The sequence below is a fragment of the Sorghum bicolor genome, chromosome 2, assembly GCF_000003195.3.
Source record: "Sorghum bicolor cultivar BTx623 chromosome 2, Sorghum_bicolor_NCBIv3, whole genome shotgun sequence".
Taxonomy (NCBI): Eukaryota; Viridiplantae; Streptophyta; class Magnoliopsida; order Poales; family Poaceae; genus Sorghum; species Sorghum bicolor.
Genome location: NC_012871.2, coordinates 40157852 through 40180181, shown reverse-complemented (window position 1 = coordinate 40180181; position 22330 = coordinate 40157852). Strand labels below are relative to the sequence as shown.

At 44.5% G+C, this 22330-nt stretch overlaps 1 protein-coding gene across 1 annotated transcript; it reads left to right on the top strand.

Moving 5' to 3' along the window:
* On the top strand, positions 1040-2782 carry LOC110432683. Its single transcript, XM_021453463.1, has one exon. It carries the CDS (start codon positions 1040-1042, stop codon positions 2780-2782), a length of 1743 nt encoding a protein of 580 aa, XP_021309138.1.

Here is a 22330-nt window from a genome sequence, read left to right as displayed (position 1 = left end):
AGCGCTTGTAGATTGGCGATTAGGGTTAATGCCTATGTAGAGCAAAGACCAGATGGACTCGGTGACTATCATGTGACTGAGAATTGGATTCGGGTGGTTGACAAGGATGAATTCAATTGGATGGGTTTTCATCAGTTGCTTGCTGAGGATATAGCTCGTGGTCAGGATCAAGAACTGCAAGTTACATATTTGGACAAAGAAAAGAATGAGACAGTTCGCATAGACTCTGATAGCTCACTGTTACATGCACTGGATCAGTATTGGGACAGTAGGAAGGTACCACTAACAGTTGATGATGTTGACACTTATCCTTGGGACAAATCTGCACAACAGAGTCTTAGTGTTATTACTAATCCTGATGTTTGTGTGCCATTAGATACCATTTCCCCTGACATAGATGATGATGATGATGAGCACAATGACCCTGAGCCTGATGCTAATGATAGAGATGAGGCTGATGTTGAAGTTGATGACAGTGATGCCAGTACTGACCCTGAGCCTGAGGTTCAAGATGCTGACTGGGGAGAGAATGATGAAGTAGAGTATGTGGGAGTAGATGATGAGGGGGAGAAGTACAATGATGTTCTAAATGATGATAAAGAAGACGATAACCCTGTTTGCTATCCTGACACTGATGATGAAGAAGATGATCCACTGAAAGTGGATGATCAGAAGGACTGTGCTGGTTTGGTGCATGTAACTGACATAGATAATCCTATAATTGCTGTTGGTGTTAATTTTGAGGATGGTTTCTATTTTAAGAGGTGCATTAGGCAGTATGCTGTGCTTAATGAGTATGAACTTGCAGTTCCTTACAGTGAGTCCAAGCGGTACAGAGCGTACTGTAAGGCGAAGAGGTGTAGGTGGAGGATTCATGCATCATAGTGTCAAGATGGGAAGACATGGCAGGTATTTTCGAGTAGTAATTAAGCTTTTTTTTGGTTTGTTGTTTCTATATTGATTCTTGTGTTCACTGCATATTAAGAAGATGCCACACAAGCATAAATGTGCAGGGACAGGACAACAACAAAGCAATTGCATGGCTACCAATCACTGGGTCAAGGACAGAGTTATAAATTGGCTTAGGGAAGATCCAACTATTCAGGCAACAGATTTGAGGAAGAAGTTGCAAGACAGGTATTGCATTAAGCTGAGCTACTTCAAAGTGTGGGACGGCCAGCAGATGGCATTGGATGAGATATTGGGTGGATGGGATGACAGCTTTGTACAAGTTTTTTCTTGGAAGAGGGAGATTGAGAAGAGATGTCCAGGTAGTGTTGTAGATATTGAGTGGGATATTGTGAATATGGAAAGAAGATTCTCTAGGATGTTTGTAGCACTGAAGCCATGCATTGATGGCTTCCTTCAAGGTTGCAGACCTTATTTAGGCATAGACTCCACTGTTTTGACAGCCAAGTGGAAGGGTCAGTTAGCAACAGCTGTAGGTGTGGATGGCCATAACTGGATGTTCCCAGTGGCTTATGGTGTCTTTGGCAGTGAGACTAAAGACAACTGGGAGTGGTTCATGCAGATGCTGCATAAGGCAATTGGTTCTCCTAAAGGTCTTGTAATCTCCATAGATGCAGGGAAAGGAATTGATGAAGCAGTTACAAAGGTATTCAATAATGGAGTGGAACACAGGGAATGCATGAGGCACCTTGTAAAGAATTTCCAGAAGAGGTTTAAGGGAGAAGTTTTTGAGAGGAACTTGTGGCCTGCATCAAGGTGCTATAGAATGACAACCCATGAGAGGCACTGGAATGAGATACATAAAGCATGCCCAAAGGCAACACAATGGCTTTTGGAGAATCACAAGCAAAAGTGGGCAAGAGCCAAGTTCAGCACAGAAAGCAAGATTGACTATGTCACAAACAACATTGCAGAGACCTTCAATAGCTGGATCAGGGAGTACAAGTCTTTACCTGTGTTAGACTTGATGGACAGGATTAGACAGCTCATCATGGAGAGGTTTTGCACTAGGATGCAGCTGGCTGATAAACTGTCAGGATTCATGATTTTGCCACAAGTAATGAAGGAGTTGCACAACAAAAGCAGAAACCTTAATTACAGCATTCACAGGAGTGGCCCCATGGTTGGAGAGGTTGGAGGGGTGAGTAAGGACCTAGTTCCATGGAGGTTCATTGTTGATCTAGAGAAGAGAGAATGCACTTGTAGAGGCTGGCAGCTGACTGGACTTCCATGTGTGCATGCCATATCTTTCATTGGCACAAAGAGGATACCATTGGAGGATTATGTGCATCCATACTACTCTGTCCAAATGTTCAAAAAAGCTTATGCATCTGCAGTGCCTCCAATGCCAGGCAAGGAGGAATGGGAAAAGGTAGACCTTGGGTTCAAACTCCTTCCTCCAATCTGCAAAAGAGCAGCAGGAAGGCCAAGGAAGAGAAGGTTTATTGGAGTTGAAGAAGGTGGATCCAACACCAAAGGAAAGAGAAGGTGCAAAAGATGTGGTGGATTTGGACACCTACAAAAAACATGCAATGAAACTGTTCATGACCCAGATGCACCACCACCTGCACCACCAAAGAAGAGAAGGACTTACAAGCCAAAAGTGATAGAGATTATAGAAGAAACAGTGAGTGATCCATCTAAGAAGAAGAAGAAGAGGGCTAACAAGCCAAGGGTGGTAGAGGTTGTAGAAACAACACAAGATGCACCTAAGAGTCAGAAGAGGAAGGCCCCTAGCAAGGGTAATCAAGCCAACAACAAGAAGAAGGGAACCACTGCTGCACAGAATGACGCATCAACTACTGCACAGTAAGTGATCCATCTATAACCAGTACACTTGTTTGTTGTTACTTGAAGAACTAATTGATAACATATGTCATCTAGCAGAGTTGTAACCTCCCCGGTCACAAGGAGTCAGTCTAAGCAAGTGCCAGGTACCACAACTGGCAGTCCAAGCAGCTGCACCAGGAGCAAGAAGAGGTTGCTGGAGGTCTAGGGCGTCACATGGAAGACACAAGATGGCCTTCTGTTATTCTGGGAACTTTTTGTAAACTTTGTGTGCTATTTTGTGAACTTGGTTGGTCGTGTGCACTAGCATATGCACTTGGTTCTGTAATTTGTGCACTAGCAGATGTCCTGTGAACTTATTTGTGTCATTTATGCACTTGGTTCTGTAATTTATGTTGGTTGCCTGTCTGGAAATGTTCCAAATTACTGCCTAGCATTGCATTGCATCAGACACTTGCACATTTCAGCAACAATACATGACAGTTAGCATTCTCAAATGATTCTTGGTTACATTCATTTGACAAAGCGATACAAACCAAAGTTCATGCTTTGTAGTACATGACAAAGCACATGACAACTCCTACAAACAAACCGGCCAGATGCCTCCACCTATTCAAACTCTGTTGCCCAACTATGCTTCTAACATCGACACTAAGAGCTTGAACAATATTGCTCAAGACCTGCACATTGTTCTCCAGACCATCAAATCCAGCCATCAGTGTTGCCGCATCCACGACTTCACCAGCGCCGACTGGCTTCCACATGAAGAAACCGCAGTTCATGTTGCCCTGTTCATAAAAAAGAAACCAAAGATGAACAGGAAGAACCCTAGATTCGGATTTTGCCGGCGGACTGAGAGACATGAACTCACCCAGTCCCGATTCTTGCAACTGTAGAACTGCTTGTTCGGGTTGTTGTTGGTCCTCGACGTCCGCTCCACCACAGTTGGCGTCCGGCAGAAAGGGCACAAGGCCTGCCCACCCGTAGCCGCTTGCCCACCCGTAGCCCCCTTCCCACTCCCTCCACGCGAGCCTATCGATGAAGATGCGCCCGAGCCTGTAGCCATCCTGCACCGCTCCAGGTGAAGACTGCAGACGGGGAAGGAAAAGGGGATGGAGGAGACTGCAGATGGGGACGGAGAAGAGACTGGAGACGAGGACGGAGGAGACTGGAGATGGGACGAAATAACGGCCGGCTCTGGGCCATCTTTATTAATCCAACCAGACCAGCCAGATGTGGCTCAGGGGCACCAGAGGTCATTTTGCACGCCTTTGACTGCGTGGACCGGGTGGCGGTGTCCATTGGTAGCATTTCACAGAACAAGAGTGTCCCTGGGCAATTAGTGGAAGTGAGGATGTCTTCCAGCTAATGGGCACCATTTGACATGTCCTACAGCCAATTCTGCCAATTAAATATGAAATCGTCAGAGATCCAATTTCAAATTGGTCACAGATTTGAGAATCAATTCATCACAGGTGCACATATAAATTAGCAACAAATATTAAAATGATCAAAATCTTCTATAAACCAGCACAACCAGTATTCCTGTAACATGTTATGCCATCTGCGTTCATATATGAGTAGCTCACATTACATAAGTTGCTCACATCACATACCAACTGCAAGGTTCATCTAAGTTCACACTAACATGACCGCAAATAATAAAAAGTGCCAACCACCAGCAACATATTATGTAGACACAAAAGCACAGAACAGCTAGATGCAGCGCTCATGTCGAAGAACTCATGTTGATGGACAAGATACGCTTGAGCAGTGCATTGTTCTCCTCCATTGCCTTATTGTTTTGCTCTGTCAGCTTCCTCATCTCCTCCATCTCCCTTTGTGTCGACACCAGCTTTTCCTCCGCTGCTTCACTTCTCTTTCTGAGCTCCTCAAGTTCACCTTGTACAGCAGCCTGAGGAGCAGCCTGAGGTTCAGCTGCTAGTTGTTCCCGAAGCTCACTTTCATTTGGTGTTGCAAATTTGGAGGATGCAGCTCGGTTGATGCCAACACTCTTCAGAAAACTGTTTGAGCTGTTTTTGCTGAGCACGTGGGACACAACCTGCATACTTGATACTACTGTCTCACCTTCAGGTATAGGTTGTGCCCTCAAAGCTTCCATGTTTGACTAAAGCACCAATGAGCCATCATTAGTTAATAGTTATTGCATTAATTTCAGTTAGAAATATCACACAATATATAAGCAGTGACACAAAGTAATGCCAAAAAGGATGGTTGTACAAATTTGATAACCTAGCTGCTACACATATCTAACACGAAAATATTACAACAAGACAATCTAGACAGTAAAAAAGGTTACATATGATGTCTGTAGAGATATAACATAAGGTGGAAAGCACATATGCATCTTAACAAATTTGAACAAGCCATGGTCTAAATATGGAACTTATTTGCACAAGTAAATTGAATCTGTATACACAACTATATTGGATTATGATAACTTATGAGCAAAAGAAAGAATAGAATTAATAAATTAAATGGCATAAGAAAATAGAAGTTGGGTCTTACGAGTGCTTCTCTTGCTGGTTCACTCTGACCTTTTCTGGAGCTGGTATGGCAGGCCTTGAAGGCTTCCACCACATCAAGTTCTTCACATTCTTCAGTGGTGGGTTCTGCATTGTTTCTCTTCTGCTTCTGTTCATTACAAAATAAAGTGCAACATAGTTTTCTCAGCTCTAATGCAAAATAAGTTGTTTAGAGCAGATATGAACAAGATAATTTTACTTACATATGCATGTAAGTGTGCCACATAGCTGCGAGAACCCGTAGCCTGATAATACTTGACTTTACGGCGATTCTGTTTGTTCTTTTCACTTGATTCCTACAAAAGATTAAACATGTAACATTAGATCATAGGTTTAAAATGAGAAGATTCTTAGAACAGAACAAACTCATACCATGTTTTTTGGATTAGACCACTTAGCAACTAGTTGCTTCCACTGTTCATCAGTCATGCAACCAACAGGAGAAGTTGTTCTAATCTCATTTGCAGGTACACCAATGAAGTATTTCTGCTTCAGCCTGTAACGCACTTGTCGCACACCTGAGCGCAACATATCGGTGCAAGCCTCCTCTATTGGCTTGTCTTCAGTTTTAATGGCCAAGCACCCCTAGTCATATGTCAAATCCATATCTAGTTAGTACAATCAAGTATAGTAGATATACAATTGAAACATCATTCTAAGCACCACATATACATACTAGCAATTTGTAGAATAAAAGGAAAACAGTAAAATATTAATAGCAATAGTTTATAACTCCAGTAAACATGCTTAAGGACATTCTAGAAAGCTTAGAGAGTTGTCTGTATTTCACTTGTAAATTAAGAACTTGATTCCAAACTTAAATAGCTCAAACAATTCAATACATCAAATTTGTTCCAGAAAATCCAGAGAGCAGTTTTCTCTGAACCTGAACTTCAAACAGTTGTAGTTTGTAAACCACTTAACCAAATGTCATAAAATTTGATAAGCAGTTAAATGAGTAAGTTAACTTCATATTTGTCGATAACAAGTTCCTCTGCAAACCTTTGTATCATGCTGTAACAAGGGCATTCCTAGAACCTGTCCAGAATGTACTATTTGACAAATTTTAAATTTAACATATGTGGGAAACACATGATTGAGCCAAACCAATGTTACCAGCATTTAAGACATATCAATTGATGAGCAGAAAGTATGGTGGCCATTCCTAAATAAATTCTTTATTGCCCTTTTCTAATTAGTTTTGAGCCAAGGGGTTAAATATGAATAAATAGTTAACTAGCACAATAAAATATGAGATAATTACAGGAGCATAGTATAACATTCAGTAGCACATTGTTTAATTTTCATACTGATAGGATTAACAGAATATCCTACACATAATTATCAATACAGGTTAAGTATTAAATGCATTATGTACTGGATAACAACATAACTGTATTCGAAAGTAATGCACTTACAGATAGCTTTCCAACAAAGCTTTTGTAATATTGTTCGTCCTTCTTGTACTCTTTCCAATGAGTTAGGACAAGAATCTTATCCCGAATGATGACACCGGCCTCTGATGCGAACTTAGCGGCTTGAACAGGATCATCATGTGGCCTTTTTTTTACCTTCAGCAACAGCTATAGGCAATCTATGTCCCATAGCTCTTGTCATCTTCTCCAGCATTGCTCCCTTAGTTGGTGGCCTTGGTCTCCATGGGGCTCATCATGCAGAAGCTACAGAATAGATTTAGCTTTTCAGTGGTTACCTTTGCAAGCAAAACAACATAAGTGATGTAATATTAGAATGTGAACTGAGTAAGTAAAACATGCCATCAATGGATTGGGTGTCATCCTCCCCTGCACCATCAGCTACAATGTCTTCAGCTTTAGGTCCATTGACACCACCAGCAGCTCCATTTTCTTCAGCATCAGCTCTAGTGCCTTCACTTCTCATTTCATCATCATCATAGGTGAAGTCCCTAAAAGGGCTTAGTGACCTTTCTTCATCAGCTGCAGGCAATTCATGAGATTGCACATTATTTACTTCAGTTAGCTGACTTTTCGCTGATCTTGTTGCGGGTCTAGGAGGTATCTGCTCTCCTTGTTTAGCTGCCCTGACTCTCTTGGGTTGCCTAACTCCTGGAGCCATGTTGGGAGTTTTCTTCTTCCTCTTTGTACTGATTGTTTTGCGTTTATATGATGGAGACACCTTTTTGAAAAAAATTAACTTGTGAGGTGCATCTAAAAGCAACAGCACAAAATAAAGAATAGATATGCAGTAAAGATCATTAAAATGCATTGCTAATATCTTCACAACCCAAACAAGATAGAAGAAGCACCTCGATTGCGAGGGGTTGTTCCAGCTCATCAGATTCATTGTCTTCATCAGTACTATCTCCTTGAATGTCCTCTTCAAGGAGATACTCCGATGAATCAGAATCTTCAGAATGTGATTTGTTTTGTGCTGATTTTTTCCCCTTGGTTGATGCAGGTTTTGTAGACATTTTATTTAAAGATAAAGCTAGAGCATTGATCCCAAGTTCATCCAGCTTCCTATTAACCTCCTTCACTTGTTCATCCCTTCTTCTTTCATATTCAGTTTTCCCATTTTCTTACAGAAATAACAAAATTGTAATTATTATTAGAATAATTATGGATTGTATGAAGATTTAGGATTAACATCTAAGAGGTAAGAAATAAGATATGAGCAGATTATAAATTTGTTGCAACCATCCTGATCCTACTACATGTCATGATCTTGGAGCCTACTGAATGCATACATTTCTTCAACGACAATAGCCTGTTAACCTGAACCTACATAGACAAGTTGTAGATATATTTGTATATATTCTGCTTAGTGCATTTTCATATTTTAATTTTCTTTTAGGAAATTAATATAGATGCAGTAGTGTGGCTGTTTTGGAAAAAAGGGAAATGGAAGACGACAAAAGGGACATATGTGCTGTTAAATTTCTTTAAAGATATATGATTCTAGGGTTACTGCTTCGGTCTACCATTGTAGAGTCCCAATCCACCCAACCAATCCAGCATCAAGCACAAACATTTTGATGATCTGGACATGAAAATGGAACCAGTACAGAGTTCTTGGAGAAATTTTGCTTACCTTCAGTTGTCGGTGCTTTCCTACCTTGTCCCCTTGTCTGCACCATCGTCGTCGTCGTTGGAGATCAGCAGAATCTTGGAGAGCAGATCACGTCGGCGTTGGAAGTCGTTGGTGGAGATCCAAGCACGGCGTCTAGGGTTTCGTGGGGTCGAGACAGAGAGAGGGAGGTGGACGAGAGACAGGGCAAGGCGGCGAATGTCGTCGTTGGCGTCGGAGTTTGTGCGCCTGGTTCCTTGGTCCCCGGCGGAGGCGGCGGCTAGGTTTGTGTGGGGCGATAGAGGGGAATGGGGCGTCTGAAGTGGAAGAGGAGATGGGAAATGGGGCGAGAGAGGTGGAGATAGATGGGGAGGTGGACTGAGGATGGGAAATTTTTTGGCGGCCGAATTTTTTTGGCGCCATTTTTTAGAGGAAATGGCGCCATGGCGGGTGCGAGCTGCTCTGGGTTTTTTTTGGGTTTTAATTTGTTTTATTTTTGGAAACAGTTTATTGAAATTTGGGTTTTTGTTTTTGGGGTTTTCATTTGGGAAGATTTAAATGGAATTATATTTACTTATTTCATAAAATTTAATATATAGTTATTTCAAACCAATAATTTCATCACATGTCTAGTTTATTATTTACTTCCCACTAACATGTTGCGCGCCACGAAAATCATTGTTCGTCTAAAAAAAGGTCCCGACCACTCCAGGTAGTAGATGGTGAAATCATTGCTCGTCTATATTATTTATATTCTGCTTAGTGCATTTGCATATATTAATTTTCTTTTAGTGTATTTACTTCAGTACACATCACAAGTTGAGGTGTAACAGAACATCGTGTACTGAGGCAACTTCGTGAGATAAAGACAACATGGTCATGACTTGGCCTAGACATTGAGCAACATCCCTTCATTACAATTTGGCTAGTCATGGGCAGGAGTGATTGTTGGTGGTTTCTACCGGTGTCTTAGTGTATATGCTTAGACTATGTGCAACTACATTTGCATTAGGGAACCCATACCCAAAAATGACTAGTTCTTGCTTTAGTGGATAAAAGAGCAAGAGGAAACTCAATTAAGAGTCCTCTGTGGTAAGGTGACTAGTTGCCCTTTGTTATTGGTGGTGTTTATGGTATGGGGAAGGCGAAGGTAACTCTTGTTACTGATGGTATTTATGGTTTGGGGAAGGCCTAGGTAAGTATTGGCTACGCACATTAGTTGTTCGGTCGAGTAATGCCAGGGGTAAGACAAGCTAAGGTGGTCTAATAGTTAGTGCACGCTGAGAGACAAGCAGGAAGCAAGCATTTGAATAAGCCTGTTATATTTTACCCATTTGAAAATTTCAAACAAAATTTGGAATAAGCCTAAACATGATCACTTGAACATATATTAAAAGATAAAAAATAGAAGCATAAAAGAAATACTGTATAAGTCATTTTCATATTTTTAAAACAAAGTAAACACTTTAGGTAGGACACCCATAAATTTTCATCATTTTTGAATGAATTCTTAATTTAGTAAAATTGTCATTTTCATATTTTTAAAACAAAGTAAACACTTTAGGTAGGACACCCATAAATTTTCATCATTTTTGAATGAATTCTTAATTTAGTAAAATTCAGCAAAATTTTGTTAAAAAAAATGGACTGCACGAGATTTTAACCCAAGACCAAAGGTATCAAACAAGAAAGACTTACCATTGAGCTAGTGTTCTGTTCATGGAGAAACATGAATACTAGAATAGATGTATGATGTGTACTCTCTCATATACGGCATATTAAAGGCCAACAACCAGTGTGATTGCGCCTCACCTTCTCCAATCCACCTCGACGCATCCGACGCATCAACTTCTCATCGCCTTCGTTGTTCCACCGCTCGCATCCACCGCAACTCGTCCTCGCAACTACCGCCTGTCGTCCTCGCATCCGCCGCCTCTCCTCGTCGCATCCGCCGCCTAGGGTTCATGGCTAGGGGCTCTAGATCTGAGCTAGCGTGTCGCCAGCAACGCGATGCGAAGGGCAAGTTCCGCGGCCCTGTGCTGGGTCGGTGCTAGAAGCCATCGTCTGCGGTAGGGGGAAGCAGTCGGACCAAGACGCCCAAGCCATCGTTGGCTATTGGGGGAAGCTCTAGGAGCATGAAGGTTGAGAATTTCCCACCGGGATTTGCTCCCGCTGTGACCAGCAACCCCAATGCGTCGTCGGCGGTAGGGGGACGCACTCGGAGCAAGACGTTGAAGGCAACGCCGGTGTTAGGTGCAAGCCCTCCGAGCCAGAGGGCCGTCGATTTCCCACTGGGATTCAGTCCCTCTGGGAGCAGCAACCCCAAAGCGTCCTTGCCTGTACATGCTCCTAAACTTACTGTCATGTAGCTAAACTTGGCTATAAATTTAGACATGTGTATGCTGCAAGAAGGTGAAGGAGGTGGATAAGATGATGGGTGCCAAACTGAAAGAGCTGGAAAAGAAACTGGGCACGAAGGTGTTGACACCGTTTTTGGGCACGTGTCTAGGATGGCAGGATAGGGTGGCAGTACGATGCGGGTTGCCGATGAGGATGGTTGCCGATGAGGGAGAGGTTGAATGTGACTAAGTCCACAGGCAGTAATATGGTGCCGATGGCTGGATAAAAAGGTCTGCCGATGACTATGGCAAAGGGATTGCCGATGATGCAAAGGAGGAGTCCGAAAGCTGCCAGTTGTCATGTGGAGGAGTTTCGGTTTGTCACGAAGGATAGTTTTGTTATTTCCTTAATTATTTGCATCGTTTTGTATATGGATTCCGTGTAATTTGGAATTCGAATTCTAATCGTGTCTGGTTGTAGCTCTTTGAGCAGGGTATAAATATAAACCCTAGGGCCTTGTAATGATCAATCAAGAAATCAATCAAACACGCGTTTTTACTCATATTCCAGCATCTACTTTTCGACGACTTCGTCATACTTTTTTCTTTTTATTACGAGTTCTTAGGAATTCGTCGACTTAAGCTCGGCGTGTTCTCGAGTTCCGCGTGAGTACCTCTTAGCCGTGACATCCGGGCGCATCGCTGTTGTCAGGACTAAAGTATTCGAGTTATCACCTTTGCCGATAGTAAGGTCAAATCGGCTGGCACGCCTTAACGTTTGAATCGGGTATTAGCCCTTTGTGTTTGCAGATCAGTTTTGCATCAACACATCTTTTGGCACGCCCAGTGGGACAGATTCAAGATCAAGATCAACATGTCGATCTCTGACCTCGATCAAGAGAACGTCATCCCTGTGACGGAGGCCAACCTCAAGGATGAGCAGAAGCAAGCTATTGCCCAAGCCATGGAAGAGTTCAAGCAGCAATGCCTGAGGTCTTTCAGCATAAACAGGAGCGGCGAAGTGGTCCAGAAAGATGCACTGCCGGCACCACGGCAGGTCACCTTTGACGCCAATCCTGGCAGGCTTCAAGATATGGTTGACAATGCCATCAATCGAGCGTTGATTAACCAAGCTGGTGTACTGTCTAATATGGTTTTCAATGCCGTGGCAAGAACTTTCAAGGAAGGACAAATCCCACCAGATTATGTGGGGCCCTCCCATCATCAGCCAACGGCACCAGAGGTCACGGCTCCATCGGCTGCCTTGACGAATGCAAGTGCACAACCTGCCGTCCCTCCAAGTACATCGGGGACTACTGGTGCACTATCTATGCCGATGGCAACCAACCCACAAATTTCAGTTGGGCAGCATAAACTGACAACAGATATGTTGGCATCGGCAATGTCAGGGTTGACTCTTCCTCCCAACTGGTGGGGTTATGGTATGCCTCCAGAGTTGACGCCGGGGACATCACAAATAACCGACATGAGGGGCAAAACTCCTATGACATCGGCACCTCCCAATGCGCCGGTAAACCAGAGTCCTCGGTATACCACAACTACTACTGCAAGGCCTCACACTGGGAATCCTCAAGATTCAATGTTCCAGATGCCCCACGCATCGGCAGAGTCAATGCTGATGCAACAGAGGCCTATGGCCCAGTCGGGGTATGTCAATTCAACGACGGTACCCAATTACCAATCATCGGTAGCACCTATGCCGATGAACGCTAATAATGGATGGCTTGGGCAGCAAGCCTTTCCACAATCGCCCCAGCAGGGTTATCAGACTACAGGGTTCCAGCAAGGGCAGGTCTATCCCGGGTTCCAAGGTCAGGGGATTCCCAACCAGCCAATGAATTTTGGACAGCAACTCGGAGGACAGCCAATCGGTGGACAGCAGTTTGGTGGTCCGCAGATTGGAGGACAGGTGATCAATACAATGTTCCATGCAGATCACGTCCCGAACAGACACGTGGAGGTTCGCCACCAAGTGCCAGATCCGCAGCCGCCTCATCGGCAAGATGCCGATGCGTATTGGGCCGATAAGATTGCTGAAGTAATGAGGGAACAATTTGGGATAAAACCCAAAGTCAACACTTATTCTTATCGGACACCGTATCCTCCCGCGTATGATTTGATCCCGCTTCCACATCGGTACAAGGTACCGGATTTTACAAAGTTTTCCAGACAGGACGACACGTCAACTATGGAGCATGTCAACAGGTTCATTATTCAATGTGGAGAGGCTGGTAACAGGGACGAGTTGAGGGTTCGTCTATTTTCGTCATCATTGTCTGGATCGGCCTTTACTTGGTTCATATCATTACCTCCCAACTCAGTACTTACTTGGGCCGATCTGGAGAAGCAATTCCACAAATACTTCTTCTCGGGGGTTCATGAGAAGAAGATCACCGACTTGGTCAAGTTGAGGCAACGTAATGATGAGTCGGTTGAAGGATTTGTGCAGAGGATACGAGAGGTCAAGAATAAATGCTATAGCCTGGTTCTGGATGATCGGCAGCTAGCCGATTTGGCTTTCCAGGGTTTGTTGCCACATATCAGGGATAAGTATGCCTCTCAGGAGTTCGAAAGTTTAAGTCATTTGGTGCAGAGGATTTCTGATCAAGACATCAAGCCTTTCGAGCCTAAGAGAGCATGGAATAAGAAAGTGTCGTTTGTTGATGAAGCCACAAGCTCAGATTCTGATGAAGAACCAGTAATCGGTTTGGCAGAGTGGGTAAAAAACAAGAAGCCGATGTCTTGTCCTTTTGGGCAGAAGGAACCAGAGAAGTTTGCTTTTGACACCGCTAAGGCTGATAGGATATTTGACTTTCTACTTCAGGAAGGTCAGATCAAACTGTCACCTAACCATGTGATTCCATCGGCAGAAGAGTTGAAGAGGATGAGATATTGCAAGTGGCATAATGCAACGTCCCATGACACCAACGAGTGCAAAGTATTCAGACAGCAGCTGCAATCGGCTATAGAGTCAGGGAGAATCAAGTTTGACAATTCCAAAGCCCAGAAGCTGATGAAGATAGACCAACATCCTTTCCCGACAAACATGTTGGATGCTAAGGGGAAGGCTAAGGTCTTAACATCGGAGACAGCTGAGAAGAGTGCATCGGTAGATCCTCAGCATCAAGTTACTACTGCCGATGCAAGAAGTAAGGGCTTGGTCCAGGAAGGAACTAGCTCAGGAAGGCTTCCTCGATCTGGTATCGTCATAACTCATAGAAGGCCTCGAGAAAAATGGCAACAACGGGAAGATCGGTATCGGCGCCAGCAGGAAGATTATCGACGGGAAGAAGAAAGACGCCGACAGGAGTGGAATCGGCATAGGGATCATTGGAATTGTCCATTCTTCATCCATTGTTGGGAGGAAAATATCAAGCTTCCTACTGTCAGAGACTGCCCTGAGTGCAACGGTTATGCAACGGTTTAGGGATCATTGGAATTGTCCATTATCATGATGATGAACGGCGATTTAATGGGCCGATCAGAGGAAGGGTGTCAGTTCATGACCGGCTGGGGGGCAGATTTAGTGGGCACAACAGACTTAGTGACCGTGTCCAGTATTTTCCCAGGAACCAAGAGGAGCTCGAGGGAATGGCTGATGCGCGGGTTCCCGATGAATTCATATTTTGCAGGGATGCTAACACGCATCGTATGGAGTCAAGGGAGAACCGACGCCCGACGGCAAGGCAAAGGCCACTTCCTCCATGGTGCCCTGGAGGATTAACCAAAACACAGAAAAGGAGATTGCAACGTGAAAGGCAAGAAGAACTAAACAAGGGAGAGAACTCTGGAAGTCGGCAGCCGTCAGACACTAAGAGGGAAGGTCCATCGGCAGGCGTCAACATGGTCTTCATGTTGCCGATGGAGTTTCTTGCACCAGCCAGTGATGATGAGTTGGAATTTTCTGATCAGATAGCTCAGTTGGCTCTGGATCCGATGACGGCTATCTTTGAGAAACCTGCCGATGACGAGAGGCAGCATCTTAAAGCTCTGTTCCTCAAAGGAAGGGTTGATGGGCAACCAATGACCAAGATCCTAGTTGATGGTGGAGCTGCTATTAATATTATGCCGTATGCAGTATATCGGAAGCTTGGGAAAGGGGATCAAGATTTGACCAAGACCGATATGATGCTCAAAGACTTTGAAGGAAACGTGTCTCCAGTCAAGGGGGCGATATGTGCAGAGTTGACCATCGGCAGCAAGACCTTGCCGACAACTTTTTCGTGATCAGCGGAAAAGGTGCCTACAACTTATTACTGGGAAGAGATTGGATTCATGCCAATTGTTGTGTCCCATCTACAATGCATCAGTGCTTGGTTCAGTGGGTAGGTGACAAGATTGAGATTGTCCCAGGAGATTCTTCTTATGTTATCGCATCGGCAGAAGCGGATACTTACGAAAGGACCAGGTGCATTTCAGGAGAAGTTTGGGAGAAAGATTTTCTCAAAGTTGCCGATTATGAGATTCCACCGATCCAAGCAGTCGGTTCTGACGACGGTTTTTAATGGATAGATTCGCCGATGATGGAAAATTAGGCCAGGGATTCACATCGGCCGACGATTTGGTAGAAGTAGATATAGGTAGTGGTGATAAGCCCAGGCCTACTTTTATTAGTGCTAAATTAGATCCTGAGTGTAAGCGACAATTGACTAGTTTGTTAAAGGAATATAAAGATTGCTTTGCTTGGGATTATACAGAGATGCCTGGTTTAGACCGATCAATTGTTGAACATCGGTTACCCATCAAGTCTGGATTTCGGCCACATCAGCAACCAGCCCGCCGATGTAATCCTAACATTCTACCTGATATTAAGGCCGAAATCTCTAAACTTATTGAAGCTAAGTTTATTCGGCAGTGTCGGTATGCCGAATGGATTTCCAATGTTGTTCCGGTTTACAAGAAGAACGGGAAGCTTCGGGTGTGCATTGATTTCAGGAATCTCAATAAAGCTACGCCGATGGATGGATACCCAATGCCTGTCGCCGATCTACTGGTTGATGCTGCGGCTGGCCATCGGGTCATCAGCTTCATGGATGGTAATGCAGGTTACAATCAAATATTCATGGCAGAGGAGGATATTCCGAAAACCGCATTCAGGTGTCCTGGTCATGTTGGGCTATTTGAATGGATAGTCATGACTTTTGGGTTGAAGAATGCTGGTGCTACTTATCAAAGGGCTATGAATTTTATATTTCATGAGTTCATCGGCAAGCTCGTAGAGATTTATATTGATGATGTGGTGGTTAAGTCTGGAGATTTCTCAAAGCATCTTGCCGATTTACAAAAAGTGTTAGAGTGCACAAGGAAGCATGGATTGAAGATGAATCCCAACAAGTGTGCATTTGGTGTATCGGCAGGGCAGTTTCTTGGTTTCATGGTACATCAGAGGGGTATTGAAATTAGTCGAAGATCTATTGATGCTATCAATAAAATAGTGGCCCCTACCAACAAAACCGAGCTCCAATCCTTGATCGGCAAGGTAAATTTTATCAGAAGATTTGTATCGAATTTGTCTGGTAGGATTCGTGCTTTCAGTCCTCTTCTTAAATTGAAAGCCGATCAAGAGTTTATTTGGGGAGAAGAACAGCAGTTGGCTCTAGATGAAATCAAGAAGTATCTGGTAAATCCTCCAGTCCTAGTTCCACCTCAACAAGGGAAGCCCTTCAGATTGTATTTATCTACCGATGGATCGGTTATCGGTTCAGCTTTAGTTCAAGAATTTGAAGGGAAAGAAAGGGTAATTTATTATTTGAGTAGGAGGTTGATTGATGCTGAAACCAGGTATTCGGCCATTGAGAAACTATGCTTATGCTTATATTTTTCATGTATCAAGCTGAGACATTACCTGTTATCGGCCGAATGCACTATCGTTTGCAAAGATGACGTGGTCCGATGCATGCTATCTATGCCGATTATGAGTGGTAGGATCGGTAAATGGATTTTAGCGCTGTCGGAGTTCGATTTGCGTTACGAATCGGCTAAGGCAGTCAAAGGGCAGATTATGGCCGATTTTGTGACTCAGCATTGCGGTCTAGTGGAAACCTTGGAAATTGTACCCTGGACGCTCTTCTTTGATGGATCTACTTGTGACCGGGGGGCAGGAATCGACATTGTATTAGTTTCCTCTAAGGGGAGGAAGTATGAGTTTTCCTTGCCGATTGTTGCCACATCGACAAATAATCAGGCTGAGTATCAAGCTCTGATCAAGGGATTGGAGTTGCTGAGAGAAGTTCGTGCTGATGCTGTTGAAATATTCAGGGATTCTATGTTGGTTATAAATCAATTGGCCGGAAGCTATGAATGCCGAAGTGAAGTTCTCATAACGTATTTCGAAATAAGTATGCAACTGTTAAAGGAATTCAAGGATTTCCGATTGGAGCATGTTCCCCGATTGCATAATGAAGACGCTAATCGGTTAGCTCAGCATGCCTCGGGATATCAGCCAATGATTAATGCGACATCGGTAGTCGGTGCCGATGATTGGAGGAAAGAAATTATTGATTATCTAAAAGATCCATCCAAAAAAGTTGAAAGACGGGTTCGATTTCAGGCAACCAAGTATGTGCTCCTTGAAAATGAATTGTATTATCGAACCATCGACGGAATTCTTCTCCGATGCTTGGGTGATGATGAAGCCAGAAGTTTGATGGGGGAAATCCATGAGGGAGTGTGTGGAGCGCATCAGTCAGCTTTTAAGATGAAGTGGATGATTCGAAGGAATGGATATTTTTGGCCAACCATACTTGAAGATTGTTTTAAATATTTCAAGGGATGTCAAGGTTGTCAAAAGTTTGGTAATATCCAGAGAGTACCCGCATCGGCTATGAATCCTATAATAAAGCCTTGGCCGTTCCGGGGATGGGCCATCGATCTGATCGGCCAGATTTATCCACCATCTAGCAAAGGGCATAAGTTCATTCTAGTTGCCACTGACTATTTCACTAAATGGGTTGAAGCTATTCCTTTGAAGAAAGTCACATCGGCCAATATGATTGATTTTGTGAAGGAGCATATTATTTACCGATTTGGGATTCCCCAAACGATTACTACCGATCAGGGCACCATGTTCACATCGGGGGAGTTCGATGAATTCGCAATCGGTATGAGAATTAAAGTGTTGAATTCTTCTCCTTATTATGCTCAAGCCAATGGGCAGGCCGAAGCGTCTAACAAAGGAATTATCAAGCTTATTAAACGGAAGATTGAAGAAAATCCTAAGCGGTGGCATACATTATTAAATGAAGCATTGTGGTCTTATCGGATGGCTTGTCATGGATCGACCAAGGTATCACCCTATCAATTGGTGTATGGACATGATGCAGTGTTGCCTTGGGAAATTAAGGCTGGATCTAGGCGATTATCTTTTCAAGATCAATTAACTTCCGATGGTTATGCCACTTTGATGACCGATGAATTGGACGATCTAGCAGGGCATCGGTTAAAAGCTTTAATGAGTATAGAAGAGAATAAGAAAAGAGTTGCTAGATGATACGATAAGAAGGTGAAGGCTAAAGAGTTTGCCGATGGGGATTTGGTATGGAAATTAATTTTACCAGTTGGGACCAAAAGCTCGAAGTTTGGAAAGTGGTCTCCTAATTGGGAGGGTCCTTATCGGATAAGTCGATCGGCTCCTAGTAATGCCTACATTCTAGAAACCCTCGAAGGAATTGAATTTCCCAGAGCATTAAACGGCAAATATTTAAAGAAGTACTACCCCAGTATATGGGTCGATGCATAGAAGTTTAGGTGCCGATAACACTCCTATCGGCTGGATCCAAATGCTTGGGGACAAGACTTGGTGTTTCAAAAGTTTAGGCGCCGATAACAGTCCTATCGGCTAGACTAAAAGCTGAGGAAGCAGGAAAGCGCAGATACAATGCCGATGGAAACTCTATGTGTTAAGCAGCGTCTGGATTGCCGATATAGCGCGTAGCCGAATTTGGTTGGCTGCTTCTATCTCCTTGATGTCATCATCAGCAGAACCTTCTATCGGCTTCAGCTTCTTCTTCAGTTGGAGTGCTTTGCGACCATGAGCATTTCGCTCGCGCTCAAGAAGCCTGATGGTCTCTGGCAATTGGCTCTCTTCCTGTTGGGCTTGGGACAGAGCGTTCTCTACTTCCTTAAGCTCTGCCAATAGGGACTCTTTTCTTGCCGATAGATCGGATATCTTCTGCTTCAGCGCGTCTCCAGAAGATCTCAGGATGCCGATGTTCTTGTGCTTCTCATCGGTCAAAAGCTTTTCTTTCCTCATTTCATCGGAGAGTTGAGTCTGAGCGGCTCTATCGGCAAGCCGCCGAGAAGCTCTTTGGTACTGCAGCTGGCGACTCTCCAGATGAGCGGCTTGGAACAGGATTTCTTCAACGTCGGCTGGGACTTGGCCTCTGAGAGTTCTGAACAGGGTCTTGGTAGGGTCGGAATCATCAACCAATTGCGCTGTGTCCTGGTGAAGGAGAGCTGACAATTCTTCCAGCCTGACCCTGACCTCTGCCGATGTGATGCCGACCGACTGAGAAGTGCTTGCTTCTTCACCTTCTTCTTCAGAGAAATCGATGGCGAAGGAGAACAGGCTATCGGGAGAATCTTGTTCCTGGGAGGGAAAGCAAAATTAGCCCATACTTAGAGAATCGGCAAATAATGCTAGCGGTAAACAGTGACTTACTTGCTTCAAGGCGATCTCTTGCCTTGGACTGGGAAGTGCTGACGGAGCTGCGGGCTGACCGGCCAAAGATGCCGATGGAACTACAGGTTGATCGGCTAAGGTTGCCGATGGGACGATATCGACTGAAAGAAGACAAGAAAGGTTATGAGACTAAATAAGAATAAGTTCATCGGTAGCGATATTGTTAAAGTATGTTACCTGGAGGAGGGATAACAATTGTCTGAATCGGGAGAACTGCCGATGGAATAATTGGGCCCACCGGGCCAGTTGTTTGTTCACCCGTGTCAGCTGATGTACCTTCTGTTTGAGATCCTTCCTGTTGGGGTTCTTCTATCTGTGGTGCTTCCTGCATAGGTGGAGGAGATGGTGCTTGCTGTGGATGGGCTTCTGGAGAAGAAGGAGAAGACTCCACCGGAATTTGAGATACCGGAGGAGGAGGGGGAGTTGCTACCTTCTGGCGCTTTGTTCTAGTCTTAGCACCCATGGTACCCTTCCTCTTTGGCTGGCTGGACTGGGTGGCATCGGCACCTTGACGTGTGACCTTTGCCGATGCACTGGTTTGCTGCAATAACGAACAAGGGTTTATAAGTATAAATAAAACCGATATAAAGATAGTCAGCGTAAAAGATAAAGATTTGACAAATTGCCTTGAAAGCCCGCGCCAGAGTGGGAGCAGCTACCGTTGGTGATGTCTGGGTTCTCCTGGTTGTAACTTTCCTGAGGCGCACACCCCGATGCACGATGGAAGCCAGAGTGGGAGCATTGTGGCCGATTGAGGAAATCGGGCCTGATGGAAACAAGTCGATCGGCTTGCCACTCCTGCTAACCGATGGAGGAATATTGTCAGCCTGCAAAAGGAATACAAGGGTAAGCTGCCGATGGAAGTAATAGTGAGAAAATGAAATGTTGGTTTGAGTTACTTACAGTGTCATCGGGAACTTCGTATTCGGGGTCAATCATGCTGCGGTATGAAAGTGCCGATCTGCAGAATAGTTGCTCTTTCCATTCTGCCCACCATAACTTGTATGCCTGAGTGATAAAAGCAGCCGGAACCCATTCTGACAGATCTACATCTACATCGGCGTTTGGTGGTAGTTGGGCTACTCGAGTCCACTCAAGAAGGTTGTTGATGGTTTCTCTGGGTTTTATCACATCGGCATAAGGAAGTGCAATCGGCAACTGGCCGAAAGCTAACTGGCGAGCTAATGCCGATGGATTGTAAAATTCGTAAGTCTGGGGAGAAGTTTTTGTGCTACCAAAAAAATTCACTGGAATGGCTCTGGGAGTCACAATTGCCATCATCGCCTCATTATCCCTGTCGAGAGCTTCATCAAATGGATTGAAGGTCAGAGGGAGCATGCTATCTGGGTCATCATAAGCCAACCATGGTCGTTCATCCCTGGCCAAACCCTCATACAGAGTCTCGAAGAATCGGCCAATTTGATCCGGATTACTCCCTGAACCAGGTAGGACTATGACGGCTTCGCCAAAGTTCAAGGGGGCACGCGTTGCCGATTCCTCTTCACCCAACACATGATTTTTGGCTATATCTCTTAGGAAGTGCTGTGAGAACAAGTTGGAATCAAGGCGCTTATGCAGGTGCAGATTGAGCCACATATTAATAAACCACCAGGGGCCTCCCAAGTTGCCGATGGATTGGCCAAGCAAGAGTTTCTGGGCTACCTGATGGAGAAGGTGGTAAACAGCGCCAAGCAAGTATCGGCCGAGAGGAAATTGGCCACCGTTAGCCAGTCTCTCTGCTGCCGATAGATAGACGGAAGTCGGTCCTGCCGATCGACCACAGAATACAAACTTGTCCAGCCACATGTTCAGAAAGGTGGTTTGCTCCTTTATGGTGACAGGCCCTCTCCCGCGGTACTTCTGAATGTACCCTGACCAACCGCCGATAGCGCGAGTCTCCACTTTGGCACTGGGGGCAGTATCAAAAAAGTGGGTGCTATCGGCAGAAGATATATCTAGCCCAGTGAGCATGGCTACATCGGCAAGGGTAGGAGAAGCAGGGCCGTGGCAAAAAACAAAAGCATTGAGGGTGTCTGACCAAAAGTAGGACGCAGCTATCAGCAGTGACTCGTTCCTGTGCATATCGGCAATGGATAGCCTAATGCATTGGGCTAGCTTCCTTTCACCACACTGGACTTCATAAGAATTGCTGACCCTCAAGAACCAGTCTTTCCACCCTACGGTAGGGCTGGGCCAAGAGCGAAAAGTGTCTTTCCACAGATCTAAAGAAAAGTTTTCAGCTCTAAAGGGGATCCTATTGGTTTCTGCGTTAATAAGGTTGGTTGGATCTGAATCCCCTAGAGGGCCGAGACATTGAAGGTGTGGTTGATCGGTGGGGATGACAATTTTATTGGACAACTCCTAGTGATTTTGGGGGAATAAAAATACAAAGAAAAAGGAAAAGGAGAATATTCAGTAAGATGAATCGCGGATGAACAGGAATAAAAAATACAGAAGATGAGATGGAGATCTGACCTCAGGGACGACGAAGCCAATGGCCATCTTGTCGTGAAGAGGACGTTGGAGGGCACCGGAGTTGATGAAGAGAAGTGCTTGTCGGAGGTCTTGAAGGTTGTAAATAGCGCCGCCGCTGGAAAAATAAAGTTGGGTAGTAGAATGGTGTGATGGGGAAGGAGTACCCAAGAAGGAACTATTTATAGGACAAGATGGGCAAGGGCAAATCCGACTTATCTCTTTGCCGTATCCGAGAAACCCGAGGGTACTCAGGTGGATATGGTAACTGTTCGCACGGTAATCCAGGGATTCTGCAGGTGATTTGATGGGAAGCGGTCATTATCTGAAGATATTTTACTGTGCGAGATCTCCTGGTCGGTCCATCGGCGATATTCTATAACGGTCATCTTGCCGATGGGCGGATAGGGGGGAAGTAACCGTTTTTGCGAATATCCTGGTCAGAGCATCGGCAGATCTTTGTAACGGTA